The sequence below is a fragment of the Rutilus rutilus genome (genome assembly GCF_951802725.1).
Source record: "Rutilus rutilus genome assembly, chromosome: 18".
NCBI lineage: Eukaryota > Metazoa > Chordata > Actinopteri > Cypriniformes > Leuciscidae > Rutilus > Rutilus rutilus.
In genome coordinates this window covers 4,818,801-4,845,876 of record NC_140231.1, presented here as the reverse complement: position 1 = coordinate 4,845,876, position 27,076 = coordinate 4,818,801, and the positions used below count along the sequence as shown (strand labels likewise).

General features: G+C 39.1%; 1 protein-coding gene across 4 annotated transcripts in view; it reads right to left on the bottom strand.

Moving 5' to 3' along the window:
* gabrg2 (gamma-aminobutyric acid type A receptor subunit gamma2) overlaps positions 1–27,076 on the bottom strand; it is a 90,242-nt gene that overhangs the window by 51,030 nt on the left and 12,136 nt on the right. For all 4 annotated transcript variants that reach the window (XM_084386260.1, XM_084386261.1, XM_084386259.1 and 1 more), the window contains exons 2-4: positions 20,989–21,131; positions 10,092–10,159; positions 141–361 (exon numbers count right to left, since the gene is read on the bottom strand). In XM_084386260.1, coding sequence (XP_084242386.1) covers positions 141–361; positions 10,092–10,159; positions 20,989–21,131 — 432 coding nt within the window. The remainder of the gene's footprint in view (positions 1–140; positions 362–10,091; positions 10,160–20,988; positions 21,132–27,076) is intronic.

The following is a 27,076-nucleotide window of genomic DNA, read 5'->3' as shown; positions in this document are numbered from 1 at the left end:
CACTTTTTGTAACTTTAACTCAGTGCAGTTTGTGTTGATGCATCATCGTTGACTTAGCATTGTTTCAGTGGTTGTTTGCTATCTGGGTATGCTCAATATAAGTATGAGAGGAATAATTAACAAATAAAAAGTGCATTTACCTTAAAGTGTACAGTATACGCCCATCGTTCCATATCCGAAGCATGCGATTGGGTGTGGTGATCCAATGGGCATCTGCCTTCTTGGAGTTGCGGAAAAACGTGTCAGGGATCCAGATTTTTCCTACCATGTTGCTGTTGAGGCGTAGAACCTTCATGGTGCTGTTGAACTTCAACCGCCTGTCATACCACGTCTGGGCGAAGAAGATGTCAATTGTGTACTCCTAAAGAATAGTAAAGGGCAGACCTTTCAGACCTTTGTGTAACTGACAAAGGCAAAAACAATTCTTGAGTGCATACACCTTTGTCACAATTAGAATATATGCATTCCACTTTATTTGTCATTTTTGGCCATTTTAGATGAAACAAGAGAAGTAAATGGGATTAAGAAATTAATCCATGTTAGAGCTTATTTCTTACTTGTGCAAATTCAAACAAAACACTGGAGGCATGGTTAAACAGAGGTGTCAGCAACAACTGTAGGATAACTGTTGCCATATGTTTTGTACTGTTTCATAAGTAGATGTTTAGAGACTGTCACAGCCCAAACTTCTTTTCTTACAAGTCAAAGATGCATACCATACAGAGATAGAAGTAGCCAGCAACACTGGTGTTTATTTGTAGGTTTGAATCTTCAATGAATTGGCAATGGGCCAAACAGCATTATTGTCCAAGTTGCAGGAAACAGGAAAAATAGGAACTGTTGATTACCCACATATTTGTTGATGTTGTTCATAAGATTTTTGGGCAGACCTGACTTGCTAAAAAGAGATAGCCTTCATCCCCTTCAGGGGTGGTGCCACTCTAGATATATGGCATATAGTCTTAGAGTTGGTACTTAATTAACTGGGGCGCAGGTCAGGAAGCAGATAGACTTGCTAAACCAACCATCTGGTCACATCACAGAAGTCAGATAAATCTCAGCACATGCAGACTCTTTCACCCAGATATCATAATACAGAGAATGTGTCTGTTCCCCGAACTAGTAAAAAAAAAAAAAAAAACTTTAAAAATGTAAAACCGGTTAATTTTTTATTGATGTAAAAAAAAAGAAAACAAAGAAAGAAACAGATTTAATACAGATAAACAAATCATAAAACTTGGCCTGCTGAATATTATAACCTTTTCTACAAAATATAATTTTTTTTTGTAAATGATATGATCACAGATCATAACCATAACCAGTTTCATATAAAGCTGGCTAAAACCAGATGATTACATTATACTACACCCCAAGGTTACTGTTATAAAACATGGGCCTTGTCTGAGAGCCAAAGGGGAAGGTATTGCTACAATTTACAGTAATATTTTTCTGGTTTCAAGTATAAATCTTTTGAAGTGATATTGCTTTAAAAACGTCATGTAGTGTAAACAATAAATCACTTTTGATATTTGTACTGGCTACTGTATACAGGCCACCAAGGCACCACCCAGACAACGAATTTGCTGATTTTTTATTGGAGTTATTACTGGCTGCAGATAAAGACTTAGGCCTAATTGTTGGTGATTTTAATGCACAGATAATGAAAAAGATGTATTGGGATTGCCATTGATAGACATTCTAAACTCTAATGGAGTTAGAAAACGTGTCAGGACCCACTCATTGTCACAATCATTCTTTAAATTTAATATTGACACATGGAATCGATGTTGTAATTTTGCAGCAGTGACATCTCAGATCATTATCTAGTCTTGTGTATACTTCATTTAGCCAAGGCCACTAAAGATTACTTTATAAATAATTATCCTGATTTGTCTCAACTCCTCAGCATACAAATAGCTTAAACTGCAACAGAAACTACAGACAGTCTCTTTTCTAGCACTGTAGACATGGTTGCTCCTTTGCACTTGAGGATTAAAGAGAACAGTCAGATGCTGTGGTATAATGAATACACTCGTGCCCTTAAGAGAGCAGCCCAGAAAATGGAGCGCAGCTGGAAGAAAACAAAACTAGAGGTATTTTGCATCGCATGGAAGGATAGTATTTCTAACTACAGAAAGCCCTTAAAAACTGCTAGATCTGCTTATTTTCCGACTCTCTTGGATGAAAACACAACCCTAGGTATTTATTTGATGCAGTGGCTAAATTAATGAGAAATAAAGCATTAACATGTTCAGACATTTTACAACAGCACAGCAGTAATGACTTTATGAATTTCTTTACTTATAAGATTGATACTATCAGAGAGAAAATTATTACCATGCGACCGTCTACTACAGTATCACATCAGGCAGTGCACTATAGACACCCTGAGGAAAAATTCCATTCTTTCTTTGCCATAGGAAGGAAGAATGGTCTAAACTTGTTAAATCATCAAAATCAAAAATTCTGACTAAGCTGCTGAAATAGATGCTTATAGAACTCATCCTTTTCTTAATGTTATTAATGCATCATTGCCATTAGGCTGGTTGTTATTAAGCCTCTCATTAAAAATATAACTTGGTCCTAGAGAATTAGTTAACTACAGACCGATTTTGAATTCCCTTTTTTTTTGGTCAAAAATACTAGAAAAGGCTGTATTCTCACAATTATGTTCCTTCTTAGGGTGTACTCACACTAGGCGATCTGAACCGTGCCTTAGCATATTTGACCCCCAATGTCTGGTTCGTTTGACTAGTGAGATCGCTCTGGGCCGGGTGCGGTTCAGTAACCATGCCCTGGCTCGCTTGGAAGAGGTGGGCCAGAGTACAGTTCAATTGGGCTCAAGCTCGGTATGCATGTAGTGTGATTGCTAGCCCCGCCAAAGCATGGAACAGCTACTACTCTTGTGTGCAGTACTGTCATCATTCTACATGGATAGTAAACTTTTCAATTAATTCAATTAATTAGAGTATATTTAGGTTTATAACGGGTCTGGTTCTCACTTTATTGATGAACAGGAATTGTAGTTTGTGAGTAAAGCTGCAAATTCCTCCATCAAAGTCAACTGCCTCCGTAATGATCTTTTGATAAGTGCAGTACAATCAAGTGAAAATCGCTGTGCGGCATAAATGATAAATATATTAGGCAGTCAATTAGCGAAAGCACTTTTCCTGTTTTCTTCAATGCTCCGGGCCGGAACGTTAAGTGCAATGTGAGTGCAGGCCAGCGAGTTAGTGGGAATGGTGGCAATCGCGCCAGGGCACAGTACAAGACAACCGTGCCTAGTGTGAGTACGACCTTTGAGAGAAATGGTATCTGTGAGGATTTCCAGTCAGAATTTAGACTGTATCATAATACTGAGACTGCTCTCATCAGAGTTACAAATGACTTGCTCTTATCATCCGATCGTGGTTGTATCTTTCCATTAGTCTTACTGGACCTTAGCGCTGCACTTGATACTGTTGACCACAAATTTTTTTTTGAATAGGCTCGAAATTGGCATTAGTGGACTTGAACTGTTATGGTTCAAATCAGACTTATCTGGCCATCATCAATTCGTAGCAGTAAATGAAGAGGCATCATCACAAGTTCATTATGGAGTACTGCAAGGCTCAGTACTAGGACCGTTGCTTTTTACCCTGTACATGTTACCCTTGAGAGATATCATTAGGAAACATGGCATCAGTTTTCATTTGTTACGCTAATGATACTCAGCTCTATATTTATTTGAGGTCCGATCCAAAAAATTGGATGACAAGTGACTTCATGCTACTAAATTCAGAACAGAATAAATAAATAAATGGTTTTAATCATTGGACCAAAAACCTAGAATACTGTCTAACTCTTGATGGATGTTCTGTCAAGTTAGTTAAGAACAACAGAAATTAATTTTTTTACAACAGAAATGAATCAACACTGAACTCACTTAAGCTGGACAATGACACAATTTTCTTCTAGAGCTGCAGTACAGCCAAAACAAACTTTGTTGCATTCTTTTCCTGCTATCACTGTAAAGCTGCTTTGAAACAATCTGTATTATAAAAAACACTATACAAATAAAGGTGACTTGACTTGTCCTTCATGTCCACATAGGTCTCAATTTTGGCCAGGTGATTATCTAGAATATCAAAATCAACTGCGGGCGGTATCAGTTTGCTATTTAGTACCCAAACTCTGGAACGGTCTTCCTAGCGTTGTTCGCAAGTCAGACACACTCTGTCAGTTTAGATTTAGATTAAAGTTCAATCTCTTTATCCTAGCATACACATAAGTTAACACACTTTCACATTTCTATACTTAAAATCCCTTAAAAGATTGCTAGGCTACATAATTTAGGCCAACCGGAGCTGGGAACACTTCTCATAACATCCCATGTACTTGTTACATCATAAGAGGAGTGGCATCTGTTTGTCTCGTTCTTATCCCAATGTTACCGTAGTCAGCCGGATCCGGATATATATATATTCATAATATTTTTTATGGTTTAAGCAGACTTGTTAGGTCATTAAAAAAAAATATATATATATATATATTTTGCACATCACATTTGGCCAGTACTGTATGTATGGTGTGGTTAGTGCCACAATAATGCTATTTAAGACTCAGCTTACTGTGGACTGAAGGGCCCAAGTCATCACCAGTGCACTGCTGCATTTTTCCAGTTGCCACAAAATTTAATTATTACTTTCATTACTGCAGTCAGAGCATTGATTTGTAGAGTATGAGAAGTTGTTACATTTCTTACAAGCTCAGATCAAGATTTTATCATTTTATCCACTCCCTTGCATCATATAACTCCAATACATTATATCTTTGTTGGAAGGTGTGTGGTCTCCTCCTCTCTGCTGCCATCTTGTTACTCTTAACTAGGTTAGGATACCTCTCTAGCACTCTTAAATAATGTAGGTGCTGAGACCTAGTCTTAACACTTAGGAACCTTTATGAATAATTTACATTTACATTTAAGCATTTGGCAGGTATCCAAAGCGACTTACATTGCATTTCAAGGTACACATTTACATTCTTATCAGTTCTTACTTTCGAACCCATGACCTTGGCATTACAATGCTATTTCAAGGCATAAAGAAATTTTTTTCAAGGAAAAATTTTTTAAATATATAATTCTGGTGATCAAAGATGAGTTTTAAGGGATACATTTATTGACTACAGGGGGACTTTAAAGATATTAAAGATTAAAGATACTGTGGTACTTGGATGTACCTACCTGTGATATTTAACTGTACTTGATATGCTCCAATTAGGGCAGGGGCTTGGGCCTATATAAAGGAAGCCCAAGCATGCTACCATGGTACCCTGAGTATATTTTTCCATTTTGCAATATAAATAAATAACGTGCTACTGTGGGTGTGTCAGGGTGTGGTGCAGGCAGAAGGCGGCGAAGAGGCACAGAGCTCCAATTCAAACGTTTTACTACAATAATACAATTCTTAACAGACGCAGGCAGGCAGGAACACACACACTCTAAATACAACTTACAACGGACGATGAACAAGGCAAAACACAGGGCTTAAATACATGGGGAAACAGATCAGGGAAACGAGACACAGCTGACAAGACTAACGAGGTAATAGGTGAGTCAGATTAACTAATAATGACACGTGACATGATGACAGGTAGACAAGTCCAAACTAAACAGAACACAACTGTAACAGGGTGAGCCATCATTTTATAATTTTTTCCTCCCTATTTCCCCTTTTGGACTATTCTAAGTGCCCTAGTGGATTCTAATGGGCCCATTTGGGTTCACTAAGATCCACTATCTCACGCTTGGTGGCAGAGATGGGATGGCTATCTGCAAGAAAACACCAAAAGTGAAGAGGCCGGGATGACATTTGCATGCAAAAGCTGGTCCTTCTTGGACAGTGGCTTGGGATATGGTGGAGATTTTGAAGGAGGAGTGGCCGATGGAACAGTTAAGGGTTCAGAGGAAGGGTTTTCCCCTTAAGAAAGTAACGACAATGAATGTAGCTCTTTGCCTTGTTCAGCTGTTTGCTAGAGTGGGTTTCCCTAGGGCCATAGTGACTGATCAGGGGTCCAACTTCATGTCTAAACTATTATAACAAGTGTATCAGTTGTTAGGGATAAAGGGCATAAGGACTACACCCTACTATCCACAGACAGATGGGCTGGTTGAAAGATTCAACCAGACCCTTAAGCAAATGCTACGCAAATTTGTTAATAATACTGGGGCCGATTGGGACAAGTGGCTCCCTTATCTTTTATTTGCATACAGGGAAGTACCTCAGGCTTCCTTGGGTTTTTCCCCTTTTGAACTGCTGTATGGCTGGGACGTCCGAGGACCCCTGACCCTTCTGGAGGAAACCTGGAAAGGCGGCCTCAGGATCACTGGCTCTCAGAGTGTTGTTTCCTATGTCCTCCAAATGAGGGAAAGGCTTGAGAGTATGACAAAACATGCTCACAGGAATTTGATCGAATCTCAAAGTCAACAGCGAACCTGGTATGACAAAAAGGTCAGAGCCAGAAGTTTTCAGCCAGGAGCTAAGGTATGGGTGATGCTGCCTAGTGATAACAATAAGCTACTGGCTAAATGGCAAGGACCCTTTGAGGTGATTCGGAAGTTGGGGTCTACCACCTATGAGATTGCCTTACCAGTCCAGAGCCGATCCAAACGGGTACTCCATATTAACTTATTAAAAGTGTGGCATGAGAGGTCAGATACCGGAGTGGAGGTCCTAATGCTTTGCCGTGTGGAAGATGAAGAGGAGGTTTGTGAACAGTATCGTCCCATTCCTTCTAATGTTACTTTGGACCTTCAGCATCTGTCATTACATCAACAGGCTGACGTTCAAGATCTCTGTAGCCCAGAGGTGTTTAAAGAGACACATGGAAAAACTAGACTATGAACATCATTGAACCCTCTCGAAGTGATTGGTGTAGTCCTGTGGTGTTGGTTCCAAAGAAGGATGGCAGTGTCCTTTTTTGTGTGGACTTCCGTTATCTTAATTCCGTCTCAAGATTCGACTCCTATCCAACACCTAGGATTGATGAACTGATTGATCGCCTAGGCTAAGCTAAATGGATAACCACTATTGACCTATGTAAAGGTTATTGGCAAGTCCCCTTGACTGCCCAGTCAAAAGAACTGACTGCATTCCGCACTCCTTGGGGGCTCTACCATTTTTCTGTTATGCCTTTTGGGTTACATGGGGCTCCTGCTACATTTCAGAGGCTTATGGATCTTGTGTTGTCTGGCCTTTCTGATTAAGCAGCTGCATACTTGGATGACATTATTGTGTATAGTTCATCCTGGGAGCAACATCTCCAACATCTGAAGGAGGTGTTCCATCGCATTCAGGAGGCGGGTCTCACCATTAACTCTTCCAAGTGTGCTCTAGCTAAAAAGGAAACGGAGTACCTAGGGTATGTAGTTGGTAATGGGGTCATTAGACCCCAGCTTCAAAAGATTGAGGCTATCCAAAACTGCCCTCTGCCAGAGACAAAAACTCAGATCCGATCATTCTTAGGGATGCCGGGTTGGTACAGAAGATTTGTACCGAACTTCTCTGCTCGTGTGGCGCCCCTGACTGATTTGACTTGAAAGAATTTCCCTAACCAGATTTGCTGGACAGAGGAAGCAATGAAAGCTTTCCAGGACATAAAGGCTGCTGTATGTGAAGAGCCAGTGCTTTATTGCACTCATTTTGGAAAGCCATTTGTGTTGCAGACTGATGCCTCTGATATTGGCATTGGTGCAGTGCTCCTTCAGGGTGAGTCAGACAGTAGACATCCAGTGGCATACGTCAGTAGAAAGCTGTATCCAAGGGAGGAACAGTATTCCACTGTTGAAAAAGAGTGCCTGGCGGTAAAGTGGGCCTTAGATACCTTTAGGTACAACCTTCTTGGTAGAGAATTTACCATTGAAACTGATCATCGACCACTGCACTGGATGGACAGAATGCGGGATACCAATGCTAGAATTACCCGCTGGTACCTTTCTATGCAGCCTTATAAGTTTCTGTTTTATGGGAATTCTAAAGGAAATGAGACTGTACCAATTTTGATGTATTAGAGGGGACATAGGAAAATGTGATGTCTTGATCAATGTGATTTTTGTTTAATAGAATTTTTTTGCATTAACTAAAATGTATCCATGGCTCTAAATTTAGTTAAATGTATTGTGTTCATTCCAGGGTTTGTGTTGTTTTTGTTGTGAACATTTGTGTGGTTTTGTTTCCCCTTTTTTGTTTTCATGGTGCTGGCCACCTCCTATAAATTCAGTGTATGTTTTGTCTAGTGAAAGTTGTTACTTACTGAACCCTGTGAACAGTGGTGTTGAATTAGGTCCTCTGTTAGTTTGAGACGCTCAAGCCCAATTATGTCCTTTTTGTATACCGAATATTTCCTGTGATCTAATCTGAATGGAATACAATTTTTGGCCTTTTTCCTCTCTAATGAGGCTTGATCACTTTTTATCTTTTAATAAACTGTCACAATTGAAGACCACTTTGCTCCCTGTTTTGTGGCGATGGACTCATTTTTTTGTTGTGATTTGCTAAGGCTCATGGCAGATCCATCACAAGCTCTCTAATCTTTCTAATAAAATAAAAAAAGCCATAAAATACAATCATAAATAAAATGTATTCTGCAAGGATTGGTCAGTAAAACCAAACAGCAAACTTAAAGGCAGGGTAGGCAGGTTTTTTCTAAAAAACTTTTTTCCCAAATTTGTTTAAACTGTCTTTATATACCAATACATAATTAAAATGTAAGTACTCTGAAAAAGAGAGTATAAAAATTGAGTGTCTCTGTAGTCCTCTCAGGGCTGCAATAAACACAGCTACTTATTTCCATTCGGAACGAATGAAATGATTGGCTGGGCGACTGTCACTCTCCCTCGCTACCATGGCTACCACCCCTGCTGCTACAGGAGCTGCCCACATGCGCGCACCCGTTTGACTCGAGGAGGGGAAGAGGCACGGAAGCTAGCAAGAATCACAATTATGGCAGAGAAAGAGCAGTCAAAATGTCCAGTACCTGCATATACAGTCAGCAAAGGCAAACAAGGCAAAAAAAGGAAGACAGTATTCGAAAAGGCCATGACAAAAAAGTCTTTGGATAAAGCAGCGGTACTTGTCTCCGGAGTGTAGTCCTCATCAGAGCCAACAGTGCTTTCATCTTGGAAGCTCTTACATGCAACACACCGTATATGTTATGAATCTTACACAAAATTCACCTTCATCACAGTGTAACTGATGGTAATGGGAAAACGTGTATCAATACAACCTGTTTTTAGCTTTGCCTTATGTTACTAGCTCATTACCAAATCAAACTCAATATATTTTAAACTTTACCAGTATCGATATGCTAGCTTGATAGTGAGTACTAACAGCCATGTTAGTTGTTTATATTCATAATGATAAAGTTAGGTATTTTATTACATGTGATTCTGACATGATGTCACTACATGCACTGCGCTCCTCTCCGCTCGGCGCTGGCAAACGCGTCCTCCTCCAGCTGAGCGGTCGGCATCGCGCGTTCATGTGTTTTGGGGGCGTGGCTTTGGAAGGGGCCCAGAAGGGAGGGGGTGGGAGTGAATGGAATAAGTAGCTGTGTTTATTGCAGCCCTGAGAGGACTACATACACTCAATTTTTATACTCTCTTTTTCAGAGTACTTACATTTTAATTATGTATTGGTATATAAAGACAGTTTAAACAAATTTGGGAAAAAGTTTTTTAGAAAAAACCTGCCTACCCTGCCTTTAAGGAACCTGGTTACAGTAAAATGTAATAAACAATGTTACGTTTCAGTTTCTAATGTAATAATGTTTGTAATAATGTATTTGAATGATAATACAGTACACAGAATTTTTTTTACAAAAGCTGTCACTGGGGCGGTACCCTTTCAAAATGTACACCTTTGTACCTAAAGAGTGCATATTACTACCTCAAAGGCACATATTGGTACTAAAAAGTTTACATATTAGTACACTTTTGGTACATATTAGAACCTTTTAACCTAGAAATCTGCTGGTGAAAGAAAGAAAGAAACACTATATTATTCTTTTTTTTTTTTTCATAAAATAATTTGTCATTAGAGCATAACTCTTACCATGTTGATGGCATTTACTGGGCCAATACTGTTGACAAACATGTCTGCATGGATCACGGTTGGTTTGACTGTAAAGAGCAGTGGAGAGAAACAAGGAGAATGTCAAATTAGTTCAGTTATCTCAGAGTACATTTAAAAGAGGTTTATTAAGGTAATGGCAATGTAGTAAGTCTGCACCTGCATTTCTTTTGTGAAAAGTTTTGCTTGAAAAAATGGACCTGCTATCTTTCTTTAAAAAACATCACTTGATTTGATATTTCATCTAATTCAATAAAATGTATATGATATAGGCATCCAAACATACACAAGCACAAATAGTAAATATCTGAAGTTTAATTCACCATTAAAAATGTTGTTTGCAGTTTTGTTTTAGCTACTGATTGCAGGTCATGGCAGAACACTTACTACTCTAACTACAGAGAATGAATGAATGAGACTATAATATCAGCAATATTACAGCATCTTGGCTGTACTGTTTGCAAATAAAGAGAGTCCAATGCTCTGCCGTAACCAAGCTGTCACCACCATTTAGCATCAACTGTCATTTATAGACTACCCAGTGTGTAACCATGGCATGTAAAAAAGGTTAGTTTGCAGGTAATATGACAGGATGTTAAAGGGTTAGTTCACCCAAAAATGAAAATTCTGTCAGTAATTACTCACCCTCATGTTGTTCCAACCCCGTAAGACCTTTGTTCATCTTCGGAACACAAATTAAGATATTTTTGATTAAATCTGAGTGCTGGCTCACTCCTCCATAGACTTCTAAGACACTATAACTTGCTGGCCCAGAAAATGTATTAAAGACATCGTTAATATAGTCCAAGTGACTCCAGTGGCTCAATCTTAAGCTTATAAAGCAACGAGAATACTTTCTGTGCGCAAAAACAAACAAAAATAACGACTTTATTCCACTTTTCATTTCCTTCTCTCTGGGCCTCGAGTCTTTTCACGTAGTGTTTAAGCGTAGCGTGTCTGTGTTGCACGTCACCACGTAGGCTCACTATTGGGCGACGCTGGTCATGTGATCGATCGCTGGTTGTGTGATTTTAATAAAAAATATCTTAATTTGTGCTCCGAAGATGAACGAAGGTCTTACGGGGTTGGAACAACATGAGGGTGAGTAATTACTGACAGAATTTTCATTTTTGGGTGAACTAACCCTTTAAATGCGATCACATGTACTTTAACAATAGGCAGTCATGCATGTAAACATGTGGTCATTGAGGCTGTAAGTGTAAATTATTTTTACAAAGAAATCTTTGTTACTTAGATAATTTGAATAGCTTGCTTTTTTATGCATTTATTTTTTTAAGTTACATTTATTTGAAATCTGCATTTATTTTACAGCTGGATTTGGCTGATGCAGTGAAAAATTTGCAATATGATTACATGTTTTTCCATTTTCTCATCTTTCTCATATTTTCAATGTTTTTGTCACAACAAATATTTTCTCACAACTTCATTTTATGCATTTGTACTATGGCTGTCAACGCTAACTCGTTAACGCATGCGATTAATTCAAAATCCTGATGTTTAATTAAATGTTTTCACAGTTACTTTCCTTGTGTAGCCTAAATGTAAGCAGCTTTCTCTACCGTGAAAGGGATTATAATGTTATTCCCAGATGCTGACATACAGATCAAATGTTATATCTGAGGTAGACATATATTTCTACTTATACTTCTCTCGGTTGTTTAGTTTCCTTAACTTTACGCTGTGCTGCAGTACTAGGGGGTTTTGCCGGTGCGCTGTGGCAAGCTTTATGAGTGCGCTTGAGCACTGATTAGCTATGTATAGGCAATTAAAGGCGCATTATTATGATTTGGCTTATTAAGATACACTTGATTAGTCGAATAATCGCTTAAATGAACGACTAATAGTCGACTAGAAAAACCTTTAGTCAAGGGCAGCCCTACCAAGCTGACATCCTTAAGTACTTAGGGAGTACTTAATGGATGAGGGAGTTCTAAGGAGCTCAGACAAGTGACTAATGACAGTGACATGACGTGAAGGCCAAGTATAAGTTGCTTTGTGCCATGAAGACACACACACACAATAATTTGTTATAGCTTAAAGATCATCTACATTTTGATGGAGATTACATGGAATATGTCCCTTGCTTTAGTGTAGGATTTCTACCACCTGCTGGAAAACAAACACTTTTAAAATGAGTATAACATGGAATTACCATTATAAACAGTAGATGGCAGAGGAGGACCACTCATTGACTCATTCTACTCTAATATACTTATTTTAACAGGATTTGCTTTTGGAGTCATATGTATGATTACGGTGAAACCTGTTAATGGTGTTATAAAGAGGAGACTTGGAGTAATCATTTTGTTTCCTATCATTTATTTCAAATATATGTAACAAAATGTGTGTGTGTGTGTGTGTGTGTGTTTTTTTAAGCATGCTTAATGTGTTAAATGTGCTAAGTTTTATAGATTAACCTTTTAATTTCTGTGTGTGTCTTTGTGTATTCTCCATCGAGGATTTGTTATGTGTAAGCCCTACATTTCTTCATTTCATTTCACTGAAAACCTATTGTATTTGTAAGGATCTTTATAAGGGTTTCAAGTGTGAAGTGCCAAAATCAAAATCTTCAAGACTGTGTTTCTTTCACATACACATTATAGACTAATTCAAATGAAATAAGTGTTAACGTGCGTCCCACTTTTTCAACTGTGTGGTGACGGAGAATATGTGCTTCCTCTGTCACAAAAGAGCACACGTAATAGGCTGGTGTAGGTGAAGCAAGTGGGCAATACCACCACTCGCGTCCCACTTATTCATCTATCGCCTCTCCGGTACTGGAAGTATGGAGCATGAAAATGGGCTGTTACAGAATAGGAGAGCAGGCAGTACAGCTTCTCGCTACCTTATTTGTCGCCCTCTCCGCAATGTAATTTCCATCTGTATTCACTTCTTTTAGGCTGGGCTGAAAAGGAGAAGTGAGCAATATTGCACTCTCGTCACACTTCGTTTTTGGCCAGTGCCCTACAGTACAGGCAGCTCAGGGGTGGTAGCGATATGCTCCTTTATTGAATTGGGCTAGTATAGATGAGGACAGTAGGCAGTGCCGCCACTTGAGTCCCATGTCCACATCTGTCGTCCTTGCCAGTACTTGGAGTTTGGTGGAGGCTTAATGCTTCCAATGGAATTACCCTTGTAGGGTCCACTTTATTTCGATAGTCCACTTTAAACATTCTACTAACTATAAGTAACTTTTCAACTACATGTCAACTAACTCTCATTAGAGTATTAGTAGACTGTAGTAGATTAACAGTAGACTGTTAGGTTATGGTTAGGCGTTAGGGTCCGGGTTAGTAGAATAAGTTGACTTGTAGTTGCCAAGTTACTTATAGTCAGTTGAATGTCTGTTGAGAGAACATCACATCATAAAGTTACTTATAGTTAGTGGAATTTCTAAAGTGGACTATCGAAATAAAGTGTTAACCATTCGTATATTACACATGGACTTGGGAGTGTTATTGCTGCACTTCCCTTGTGTTCACAAACTTGAAAGAATGGGCATGACCGCTGGCAGCATCCCACTTTCCTATGTGTCAGCCCCTCCGATCCAAATAGATATGGAGGTTGCATACATTATTCTTCCTCGTTTAATCATATATGATTGGGCTGCACGGAGGAGGAGAATGGGCATTGCCGCCACTCGCATCTCATTCCCTCATCTGTCGTCTCTCCAGCATGGTCTGGAGGTGATAGTGTGGACATAGTGAAGCTGCTATGTTAACATGGTTTCTGGCAGTTCACAAGGACCAATGGAAAGACAGAGCATAAAGGTGGACATCCTTGCCATTGCCATCTCTGCCAGTACTTTGACCTCATTAGCCTCATTAGAACCGCAGGACTGGGTAACCACTAGCTCTCTGCCAGTACTTTGACCTCATTAGAACTGCAGGACTGGGTACCCACTAGCTGATAGGGCCACTTGGCTAACAGGTGGACTTTCTCTGGCAAGTCTTTTGGTAATGGAGCTCTTGGAGAAAAGTGGTTGTTATCGCCATGGCTGCCCCTCTTTCTCGTTGGTTCCTTTCGGATGATGGAGGTGGGGTGTTGTCAGGCAGGGTCTACATACCATTTTGGATGGTCTGTAATAGAGAGCAGGAGGATGTGGAAGCTGCTATAGATTCTCCATTCTTAGAACTCACTCAGAAAACTTCCCGAAAGCACTTTTGAGGTTTTCCTTGGGTAGAGTAGGCAATTGAGAGGGCACAGTTCTCTCCTGAGGCATCTTCCAGTTTATAGAATGGGTTGCTTAATTCTACACTCCCTTCAGTTAGGATACCCCTGAGAGCTAATGGCCAAGAGTTCGGACAGTCAGGATAGCAATTCCTTGGTCTGCCCCCTTCATTGGGAGTTAAGGAGTCATTTCTAAAGTGGAGAGCTAGCTCTCTATCTAGCTCTGCCATGGGTCACTTGGGCTTGGAGGTTAGTCCCATTTCCCTAAAAAGGGGAAGGTTCACCTGTGACGTCACCTTACTTTGGTAGCCAAAATTGCAGTGTATCACACGTTTCAGACACTGGCTCGCACAAAGCATTCCTATAGCGTCAACACCATTACACAGCTTCTTGTTCCCCTTCTCAGGGAACGGGGTTACATATGTAATCTAGACATTTTGGAATGTGATGTCTAAAATAAAGGAATATATGTACAAGTTAAACTAAAGATAAAGACAACGCAAACAAGATCCGAGTTGAATGAATAAATCAGAGAGATATTCCCACATCATATGTAAGAGCTTTTCACATAATATCTGCTGTATGCATGGACATTCAAATGTACACTTTAACAAACATTGAATCCTGAGTTTCTAATTGAGAGGGAGTTTGGTGGAATGATTTTGTGGCAAGCAGGACGGTGGCGTGACTGATAATGAGTGTCACTTGTGCGCCACACCGGTCTCGAGTTTCTCACGGAGGAGCTTCGGAATGGTAGCATAAAAGGAAAAGCGACGACAGTGAAGGATGAGAGAGGACCAGGCCTGGACTTTACGTTATGTTTTGTTTATGTGTGTGCGGCAGTCGTCCGTGAGGGGCTGTTTGTTCGTTTATTTTATATGATTAAAGTTCAGAAATTTTCGCCGGTTCCCGCCACCTTCTTCCCTTATCAACGAACTTCAATACACAGATTAAAGAAAATAGTCCAATGCAGTGGTACAACGAGCACACTCAGGCACTTAAGAGAGCAGCCAGAAAAATGGAGCGCAACTGGAAGAAAACAAAACTAGAGGTATTTCGCATTTCATGGAAAGAGAGTTCAACTGCATACAGAGAGGCCTTAAAAGCTGCTAGATCTGCTTATTTTTCAACCCTATTAGAAGAATATAAACAAAACCCTAGGTATTTATTTGAAACAGTGGCTAAACTAATGAAAAAGAAAGCTTCAAGCCCAGACATTTCCAAGCAACACAGCAGTAATGACTTTATGAACTTCTTCACTTATAAGATTGATAACATCAGGGAGAAAATTATAACTATGCAACCGTCTACAACAGTATCGCATCAGGGAGTGCATTGTAGTCTCCCTAAGGAAAAATTCTATTCATTTATTGCTATAGGAGAGGAAGAATTCGCTAAACTCATTAAATCATCTAAACCGACAACATGTATGTTAGACCCTATACCGACTAAGCTACTGAAAGAGATGCTTCCAGAGGTCATAGATCCTCTTCTTACTATCATTAATTCATCTTTGTCTCTAGGATACGTACCAAAAACCTTTAAGCTGGCTATGATTAAACCGCTTGTTAAAAAAAACGCAACTTGATCCTACAAAATAAGTCAATTACAGGCCGATCTCGAATCTACCCTTTCTGTCAAAGATACTAGAAAAGGCAGTATCTTCACAACTATCTGCGAGGATTTTCAGTCAGGATTTAGACCGTACCATAGTACTGAGACTGCTCTCATTAGAGTCACAAATGATTTGCTCTTATCATCCGATCGTGGTTGTATCTTTCTATTGTTGTTACTCGATCTTAGTGCTGCATTTGACACTATTGACCACAACATTCTTTTACATAGACTTTAAAATTATGTTGGCATTAGTGGAATTGCATTAGCGTGGTTTAAATCATACTTATCTGACCGTTATCAGTTTGTAGCAGTAAATGAAGAGATGTCTTATCGATCACAAGTTCAGTATGGTGTACCACAAGGCTCAGTACTAGGACCACTGCTGTTCACTCTTTACATGCTACCATAAGGAGATATCATTAGGAAGCATGGAATTAGCTTTCACTGTTATGCCGATGATACTCAGCTCTATATTTCTTCACAACCTAACAAAAACTACCAATTCACAAAATTAACGGAATGCATAGCTGATATAAAAAATTGGATGACTAGTAGTTTCCTACTACTAAATTCTGACAAAACAGAGATTCTAATTATTGGACAAAAAAACTTCTTCACGTAATAACCTAGAATACTGTCTAACACTTGATGGCTGCTCTGTTAAGTCTTCGTCGTCGGTTAAGAACCTGGGTGTGCTCTTTGATACCAATCTTTCATTTGAAAGTCACGTGTCTAGTATCTGTAAAACTGCATTTTTCCATCTTAAAAATATATCTAAATTACGCCATATGCTCTCATTGACAAATTTGGAACAATTAGTTCATGACCTCAAGGCTAGATTATTGTAATGCTATTATTATGGGTGGTTGCCCTGCACGCTTAATAAACAAACTACAGCTGGTCCAAAACGCAGCAGCTCGAGTTCTTACCAGAACCAGGAAGTATGACCATATTAGCCCTGTTCTGTCAACACTGCACTGGCTCCCTATTAAACATTGTATACATTTTAAAATATTGCTGATTACTTACAAAGCACTAAATGGTTTAGCTCCGCAGTACTTGAGCGAGCTCTTAACGCATTATAGTCCTTCATGTCTATTGCGATCTAAAAATTCCAACAAGTTGATAATACCTAGAATATCAAAACCAACTGCTTGCGGTAGATCCTTTTCCTATTTAGCACCAAAACTTTGGAACAGTCTTCCTAACATTGTCCGGGAAGCAGACACACTCTGTCAGTTCAAAGCTAGACTAAAAACACATCTCTTTGACCTAGCATACACATAACACATTATAGACTGCATAGATCAGGTCAGCCGAAACCGGGAACACTCCCCATAAATCCTGATGTACTCGTTACATTATAAGAAGAATGGCATCTACGCTAATTTTAGTGCTTTTGTTTATCCCGAGGTTTTCCCGCAGCCTGCCGGATCCAGGCTGTATCCAGATCTGATGAAGGACCTGCGCCTGGACCCGATGTCATAGTGGGGTGCTAAAGTGCCAACTAGTTTCTCCTTATGGAGGATCCCTTTACCACTCTACAGATAAAGCGTTGTCAGGAAAATTCGGTTCTCGTATCTACCCCGAAGTGATAAAATTCTGTATCAAAATGTTAAGGCCAGACAAGTGTTTTTTTGAGGCTTGGTTTGTGGGGAATTACAAACCTGCGCACGTGTGTTCGGGCGCGCATGTCAGTGGACTGAACTCGTGGTGCGCATGTGCGCGCCGTCTGCGTTCTCACGGGTTTCGCTTTTAAAGTCTGTGTAAAGTTTCCTGTTAAAACGGTGTCGTGTTAGCGGCCCCTAAGTTAATAACTAATGATCGTTGCGATGGAAGTGAATCAATCATATTAACTTTAGCTGGAAAATAACTTTATTCAAGAACTGCTATAAAGCCAAAACAATCTCTGTTACTTTAAACTATCCTTGTATCTCTGTAAAGCCGCTTTGGAACAATCTACATTGTTAAAAGCGCTATATAAATGAAGATGACTGACTGACTAGTGCCAAAACCCGAGAATGAAAGGGGGACGCGCTGTCGGAGAGAGCCCTCGCTGCATGGAGGCAGCATGGAAGAGCTGAGAGCAAGGTGGTGGTGCTGGAGCTACGGATCGGGTGAGACGAAGAGCTCGCTGCTGCGCTTCTGGGTTGAGGAGAGGTGGATGCTGTCCGAGAGGGAGCGGAGGAGTCTGTGCTGTTTGTTAGGAGGCCGGAGCCTGCTGCTGTCCACCATGTTTGGGGACTCGCAGGGAATGGGGGACACGCTGCTGGCTGCCCTCAACCGGAGGAGCCATCGCTGTCCGCCAGGAGGAGGAGGAGGAGGAGCATCGAGCCGTCCACCAAAGGATGTCCAGTACCATTGCATGGCACCATGAGTGAGAGTCTCTCAGCTGGTTGAAAACCGAGTTCAGGTTCAGGAACCAGACCAATATTTTTTTTCCTTTTCTTGTCGCTCCTTATGCTTCCGTCCCCTTTTCTTTTGCCTCGTCTGTCCTTACCCCAATATACTGCGGCCGCCGTGACTGGCCCCCCCGAAGATGGAGGGTGGAGTAGAGGGCAGTTTCATGGGTACCCCCGGCCTGCGAGGGGCGATGGGGGTTATGTGGTAGGCAGGACGAGGCTGGTGGCGTGACTGATTATGAGCGTCACCTGCACACCGCACCGGTCTCAGGTTTCTCACAGAGGACCTTCGGAAGCATAAAAGGAGGAGCGACAACAGTGAAGGACGAGAGAGGACCAGGTATGGACTTTACGTTATGTTTTGTTTATGTGTGTGCAGCAGTTGTCCGTGAGGGGCTGCCGCTTTTACTTTCGTTTTGTGTTTGTTTATTTTATATGATTAAAGTTGTGAAACGTTTGCCTTGTACTTTTGTGTTGATGTATTTATGTTGTGTTGTAGTATTGTTTTTATTTCATACAGTAGGTTAACTGCAAATGTTTCAACAATGATTTCGTCTACAGCATGCATTTCGAAGCAGTTAATCATTTCAATTATGGTTAAATTAATAATTGATTCAAAAACATATAGTTTACATAACACTTTACTCATTTGGAAACTAATTCTAGTAAAATGCTATAGAATTCTAAAATAAGAAATATAGAATCTTTAAGAGTCTGAAATAGATGTTGCTCAATCAGGAAATGAAATACATGCATCATAACTTATTCAAACAAATATCGCTGACTGCTTTATTTCCAATGGTGCATGGTAAACTTTGAATTTTAATAGGCATACAATATAGTGCAATATAGTAAAAGAGGCCTGTATTAATTATGATTGTATAAGGCTATTCAAATCAATTTCTGCAACTAATCACACATATTCATGTTTAATATTTCCTCTGTAATTACGTACATGAAGAAATGACTAGTTACCTGTGTCTGAAGTGTGCAGTAGACACATAAGCATTATAAGCATACCATAAGCATTACAGATAAAATCTAAAGTAACAATTCATAAATATGTTTATCATAAAACTAATTCTGTGAGACTGAGCAGGATTGATTTTAGGTCAATGTTTTGGCTTTAAATTAATGATGCCCTCTGTCGGTAGGGATAGTAAGATGGCCGCTCAAACACTTCCGGTGACTTCACTGCCTGATGGCAGTTTAGAATGCAATGAGTAATCCAGTCATTATACAGATCAGTGGTGCAAACTTAAATATTTAATAAGGTTCAGAATTTTTGAAGATTAGATATGTATTTTATCCAGTTGTTAAAGGTGAAGTATATAAGAAGTTTGTAAGCCAATTGTTTATTGCCTACTATTAGTATGCAATTTATGGGTTTATGTCCCCCAAAAGTGTAAACACTGTGCTTCCCGGGAACCATCAAAGCATTGTGAGTGGTCCATTCAGATCTGTCAATCTCTTTCCAGCTCAACCTATAGCGAGGCTACTATAGTTGGCTACTTTAGCAGGCTGAGCCAGAGGGTTTAGCCAGTGTTGCAGGGCTGGACAGTGCGACTAAAAATAGATGTGTGAGAACTGTGAAAAGCATTTAGGAGCATGTGTCCGATTTAAAAAAAAAAAAAAATAGTCAAAAGCCTACAAAGTCATTGCCGGATAAGGCAGTGAGACAACTAGTCAGCTGTCTTAAGTTTTCTGACGCAGCCATTATGTGTGTATCTTGTCTAACACACCTAATTTAGACCATTAGGAGAGACCGTTAAGACAGAGCTCTATGATTTTAGCGTTCCAATTTACAGGGTCCCTACACAGTGTTCACTATTCCCTGAGAACAGGAAAATATAAATAATACATAGTGGGTGTAAAAAAATAATTGCAATAGTTTTTGCCACGGTGGTACCGAAACTTACAGCAAACCACGATTTTTTACTGGTAAATAAATTATGCAAAATTTTCATTGCGCTCCTAAAGTTTTTTAATATGCTTCTAAATTTTTCTCTTTAAAATTTCAGTTTAAAAGCTTTCCCTTTTGGAAAAAAGTAAGCGTCAAGCTCTGTGTGGGATTATGTCTTATGTGTTACATGGAAAAACACATTCAGCTTCGATTACAAAAGTGCAAGCCAAAATTCATTGCATTTAGACCGCCAAAGATTAAACAGGTCATGAACACATCAAAGCAAACAGGGCATTGCACTGCAGTGCACTACAATTAATGCTTCAATACCATACATCTTCATGCAACCGTTCAGAAAGACAGATGTACCAGTTTATGTTTGCTTTGATGTGTCCAGTGACAGCCTGAAATAGTTGTGGTGCATCATGTCAAAAAATGTGCCCTCTGCAGATACATTGGATGGGTTTATTATAAGTGAGACACTAGCATTCACTCTAGACATGGTGTTAGCCTACTCAATTGGGTACTTATGACACATTGCAACATAGTTAAACCTATCCTTGATATGTTGGACATTTTATTGAAAGTATCTTTTACCTGTTTGCAAAGTCATTTGAAAATACGCTTTATTTTTGTAAATTCTGCTAGGTGACACTAGTGTCGCAGAAACTACATATTCACCTTTAAACAAAATAAAACAATTTCACATTCAGAAGCTCAGTAGCTCAACATAACAATAAATCAATAAACAAAAACAGACACCTACCTCCAATGTCTGGTCGCAGCTTGTTATCATAGCCATCTAGTAAGCTGTTCAAAATATGTGTGACGTCACTCTCATACACTTTGGGGGTCAGAACCCATGTTTTGTTTGTCACTTCGTCATCATCACTTTCCAGCTGAACAGAGCTAATGGGTAAAACAAACAAAAAAAGGTGAATCAAAGATGCTAATGTTCCTATTTTCAACACTTTTATAAATGCATTTTATTTTTGTAGTCTCTACCATGTAAGCTGAGTTCATGCTGATTTGTTTTAACAACATGAATATCCTTATGATTTGGTTCTGCTATTACATATGATCTTGTTAACAAGCCATCAAGTGATTATACTGTAAACATTTATTTCCACCTTTCTTCAGGCAATTTGGCTGTATAGCTTATACTGTAGGTTGCTCTTTTATGAATCATAGTCTCATAGTTACGTTTCCTTTAAAGGGGTCATATAATGGTACATGTACTTTTACAAGTTGATTGTACTGAAATGTGTGTTGGCAGTGCCTGTACACAACCATCATAAAATGATAAAAATCCATCCAGTGTTTTTAAAAAAAAAATCTTCTTATGTTTTCCCCCGTCTCAAATCAAGCCGTTCCCACGATTGTTGATTGATTGTTGATACGCTGGAGCACTGTCTATGAGCAGAATGGCGTCTAAGCGATTGTGGTGTTCTGTTGGTGTAATAAGGAACACAGCACAACTGTGCTGTTGCCTTTGGCTTGCTCAGTTGGGGATATTCTGGGGATATCTAATTTGATTTTATCAATCAATAAATTCCACTAGAAACAAACCTTGTTGTATTATTTTAATTTAATACTGTGAAGCTGCTTTGATACAATCTGTATTGTGAAAAGCGCTATACAAATATACTTGACTTGACAGCAGTCATTTTGATGTTCCTAAATCCGAACTGCAGAAGACGCAGTGGCTGAGTTTTGTTTTCGAAGGGAATATTCCCCACGATCAACGTCAATGCTTTCATGTTTGCGCGAATCATTTCACACACCAGACTGCTTTACAAACGAGGGTCAGTATAAAGGTGGTTTTGCTAAGAAGCTGCTCCTGAAAAAGGATCGGTACTAAGTATTTGTGTTCCTGCTGCACCTCCGGAAGAAGAAGTGAGTGTAACGTTTAATTAACCTTTATATTAATATTTATATTAATCTTTGCAAATCGCTAGCACGCTTCACGATGAATGCGGCTGTTTACACTCAGGCTACATTACGGCATGTTTTTGACCAGGTAAAATGAGTGTTTTCTTACAATACTAATGAGAATTTTTCTTTAAAGTATATTACAAACTTTTAATTTAGACCCTAAAGAATCATATTAGCTTGTATAAAAATGGCATTATATGACCCCTTTAAGTATCAATTATTAAACACATACATAAAATGTACTAATGTAAATAGAAATAATGAAAGAAGTAAACCTGGTAGAAGATGTTTAAACTTCTATGAAGAGGGGCTAATTTATTGCAAAAATGGATTAAATTAAAGATAGAAATAGAAAGCAGACATGTTTTGCTAATGAATATTTTCTCAGTACCACAGAAGTTGGGGCCGTTCATTTAAATGACATATTGTGTGAGTATTCTTTCTTCTACATGCACGTGTATTGGGCATGCATAAACAGATAGCTGTAAGTTGTTGTGTACTGTTGTGTAATAATTTAACTTGAACCATAAAAAAGGCGAGAAATTGACAAAGATAATGATAAATATGACAGTGAGTCTTTAGAAAGTGTGGGTGTGATACTGCAGGCTGGAGACAGACAGACATACAATAATAATGTTGCATTAGAGGTGGAAACGTGCTCTCAGTCGTTCTGTCTTTCTCCCTGGCAGCACTCCTAAAGTCAGATTGTGAGGGGAAGATGCTGCTAATGCAAGCCTCTGTTTTCATCTACAGCATTATTTCATGTATTCCCATTATCTATCTATCTATCTATCTATCTATCTATCTATCTATCTATCTATCTATCTATCTATCTATCTATCTATCTATCTTCAATTGACAATGAATGCTGAGGACCTTGGCAAAGCAATCAAACAATATTGTGAGGCAGTAACCATGGAGTCAGTAGAAGATAGAAAGGCATATCCTTGAGAGAAACATGTGACTGAGAGCTGGACTGCTCTGGCAGCTTCAGAAACATTTCAGAAAGGCAAGACTACAATATAACACTTTCAGCACATTTCACTTTACATTATATCGGCAAAAAACACTGCATCATTTCAACAACACAAGCTGTTCATCAACAGCTTGTGAAGCTGGGGTGCGGGAGCTTATATGCTTTGAGGTCCAAATATGGATACGAAAAACCTTTTCACAGGTATAGTTTAGGAATGCTCCAAATGATCGGCCACTGATCATTACTTCCTTCAAGAAGGCTTGGAGAGGAGGCTGTCCCCCTTCACCTTGAATGTGTATGTTGCCGCCATCGCAGCACATCACGATGCTGTTGATGGCAGGTCAGTTGGAAAGCACGACCTGGTCATCAGGTTTCTGAGAGGCGCCAGGAGGTTGAATCCGGGACCAGGTGGTGAACTTGCAAGCGCTGCCCCCAGAGGAGGCAGACCCATCCCTTGCGCTGCTGTGTCACGTTTGCGCACTACGTGCTTACGTGGACCGCACACAAGAGCTCCAGTTGCTCAGAGCAGTTCTTTGCTTTGGAGGTCAGCAGAAGGGAAAGGCTGTCTCCAATCAGAGGTTGGCCACCTGGATAGTGAGCTGCGGGCAGGGCGACACCTAACATATTTGCGAATATCTATAATCTCCAAGTGGAGTCAGTCTCTACCCATGTGTGGGGTACAGGTAATGTGTGAGAAGTAGGGGTGTGCCATATCATACCGTCCACGATAACACCGGTATACATTTTTATATGAGAAAAAAAGTGTCATATCACGATTTCAGTGATATAGCAACGCGATGACATATGGCACATTTACGTTCCCTAGCGCTCACAACAACAACACCTGTCTGAGAGTAAGAGCAGCATGTCAGCCTCTGATGACGATTTAGTACCTAAAAAAGGAGCTACTTCAATAGTTTGGAAGTGGTTTGGTTAAGAGGTCAGACCTCCAACAATGCACAATATTTAGCAAAATATGCAAGAAAACTGTTTCCGCTAAAGGTGGAAACACAACAAACTTGTTTCACCACTTGAAGCAAAAACACACCGTTGAGTTCAACCAGGCTATGAAGGTACACGAGGAAGAGATACTAGCACAGGGCTCGAATTCCGGCGCGAGATTGCAGGTATTGCGCATAATTTTAAAAATTCCCGCAGGTCTCCCACTTATAATGTGGGAAAATCCCCTGCAAACATTGATTCACTTTAGCATGTAGATTGTATGAGTAGCCTAAATGAATCCACACAGATTATAAAATCGAATCAATCATTTTACAACTTTCTCCAAGACCAAAAACTCCATTCGTTTCTTCAACTCTTGGTGTAATCAGTGGAGGCTGAGAGTCAGAGCCCTTCTTTAGTCGTACACGAAAAACGCTTGTGTCCAATATTCCCGCATTCGAAACATTTCAGACTCTCTGAACTCGCGTATATATTATACGTATTATCTTTGTGATTAACTCGAAAAGATGCTTCTAAAGATCGTTCTTGGTAACTTAGGAACATATAGACTTGGCATTGAAAAGACAAAAAATTTGAAAAGGCAAAAAAAATTGCACCCTAATGGAATAATTTCCATGGCAGATAACGGGGAAACCGGAACAAAGGCCTCTTTCACCCACAATCCATCCACAGTCAATTGATTCACTTACGCTTCAGATTTAAAAAAAATACTACGACTGCTTTATTCATTCGCAAAGCTGAGATTACGTTATCGAACCCAATCGTTTGTCCTACAGCGACCCTTGGAAAAAAAGATTTTGTATCAGATGCAAAATGCATTGCAGAGTGCAAAAGATGCTCATTGTAAGCAATTAAGGGAAAGAGATGATAGTAAATGGAGGATTTATCTTTCTGCTCTTGAGGAAGTTACTCCTTCTTGGAGACTTTTATATAAGCCTCCAATACCAAAGAGAAGTGGGGATCTTCAGTGGAGGATCACTCATGGTATAGTGGCCACTAATAATTTTGTTTCCAGGTTTAATACGTTGGTTTCATCAACATGTCTTTTTTGTAGTGATACTGATCATGTTTTTCATTTATTTTGTGATTGTTTTCGTTTAGTGCCTTTGTTCGTGTTGCTTGATGGAATGATGCCTAAACTTTTATTATTCAAAAAGACATTGTTTATTTTTGGAAATAGGTATAGACGTTCTTGGCAAAGCTTGGTAAGCTTGCCAATTTTTTGTTGGGACAAGCTAAACTTGCTATTTTGAAATCCCATCAGTGCAAGAATGAGAACCAAAATGTTGACTTGGTGATGTTGTTTAAATCGTTGGTAAAATCTCGAGTAGTTACTGAGTACACGTATTATCAGCAAACAAAAAAATGTCAATTTATCTGAAATGATATGGGGTGTTAAAGAAGCAATTGTTACAGTTCATGAATTTTTTTTGGTTGCTTTGTTGTTTGTTTGCTGTTGTTTTTCTTAAAAAACGAATTGAAGGAAAGACAGGAAAAGTGTGTGTTTTTAATATAATGTTTTTAAAATAAAAGTTTTTGAAAGTCAAAAGTCTCTCTCTCTCTCTCTCTCTCTCTCTCTCTCTAAATGGGTTGCACAAGCTGCGTTTAGGAGTTGGGACATGACGGAAGCAGTGCATCGTAACTAAAGTTGATCATTTTCACGTCTTTTTAAGTCTTATCAGTTTAAATATTAAAGCGATTTTAAACTATCCAGTACTCACGTGTTCTCTGAGAGATGGTTTTCTCTGCGTGCATACATACAGTAAAGCCGCACACAAACAGCTCGCGGGTAACAAAAGTTATTTTTCGCGGATTATATCACTTTAACAGGAAAAAAACACGCAAAATTGTAAGCATAAAACGCATGTGACAGTGTGACAGACAGTATAATGAAAACAGTAATGGATCCCTGCACTAGCTCTAAAAGTGACAGAAGCCATATGTGTCTGTCATTAATTTTGTCGTCAAAACAACAAAAGATAGCTTTAATTGTAAGGAATCAGAATTAATAGCCTATGTATTTAATTTAGCCAGGACTCGGGACTATAAGACTATCAGTGTTATTTTACAATTGATTACGTTATTCAGTTTCTGTAGTATTTCTGAATACTAGTGTTAGACCTACCCAAAATCTTTTCTCTTTATTATTTTGTATACATTTTTGCTACTTTTTTCAATTTAATTCAAAGATTGAAATCAAGCTTCCTTGTGTTGTGTAAACCAGGGGTTCCCAAACTTTTTCATTCTAGGACCCACCTAGACAAGTATAATCAATCTCAAGACCCACTTGCACTGGTGCTACCAACTTTCTCAGTTGGTCGCACCAGCATGATTTGGTCGCACCTTTTTTTTTTTTTTTTGCTACATGCCATGGGATTAATCAATGCATGCTGATGGTCTTAATCTGCATACCCTAGTTTTTCACTGATGTAAAAAGACTGACAGTGACAAGACTTCATGTTAGCAAAATATTTTTAACTGTTAACTCTTAAAAAAAAAAAAAAACATGTATGTTCTTTAATGTTTGATTATAATTTTACCGTCTTCACATAGGGATGGGAAATGATAAGATTTTATCAATAATAAAAATGCCACTGACGATTCTGCTTATCGATCCGATTCTTTAACGATTCTCTTATCGATTCTTAATAGCACTGTGTGGAAAAATGTGGTCATATGCTTTTCAAAAAAAATAAAAAAAATAATAATATTTTAAAGCTTGAGTAAGCAAACTGTACTTTTATGTAATTTATGTAATAAATAGAGCCTTATTGTAAAGTGTTACTGATTAGTTATACACCGATTCAGACGTCTCCTGAGTTCACTGTTGGAAAGATCAGTTGTTTTAACCATTCATTAAAATGAATCGTTCAAAGGAGTCATTAGTTCGCGAATTGGACGTGTGCGCGTTGTGTGATTATCCCAGCAGTTAGGACATGGACATCCAAGATTTGTGTCAACACAGAAAACATTTCCGACT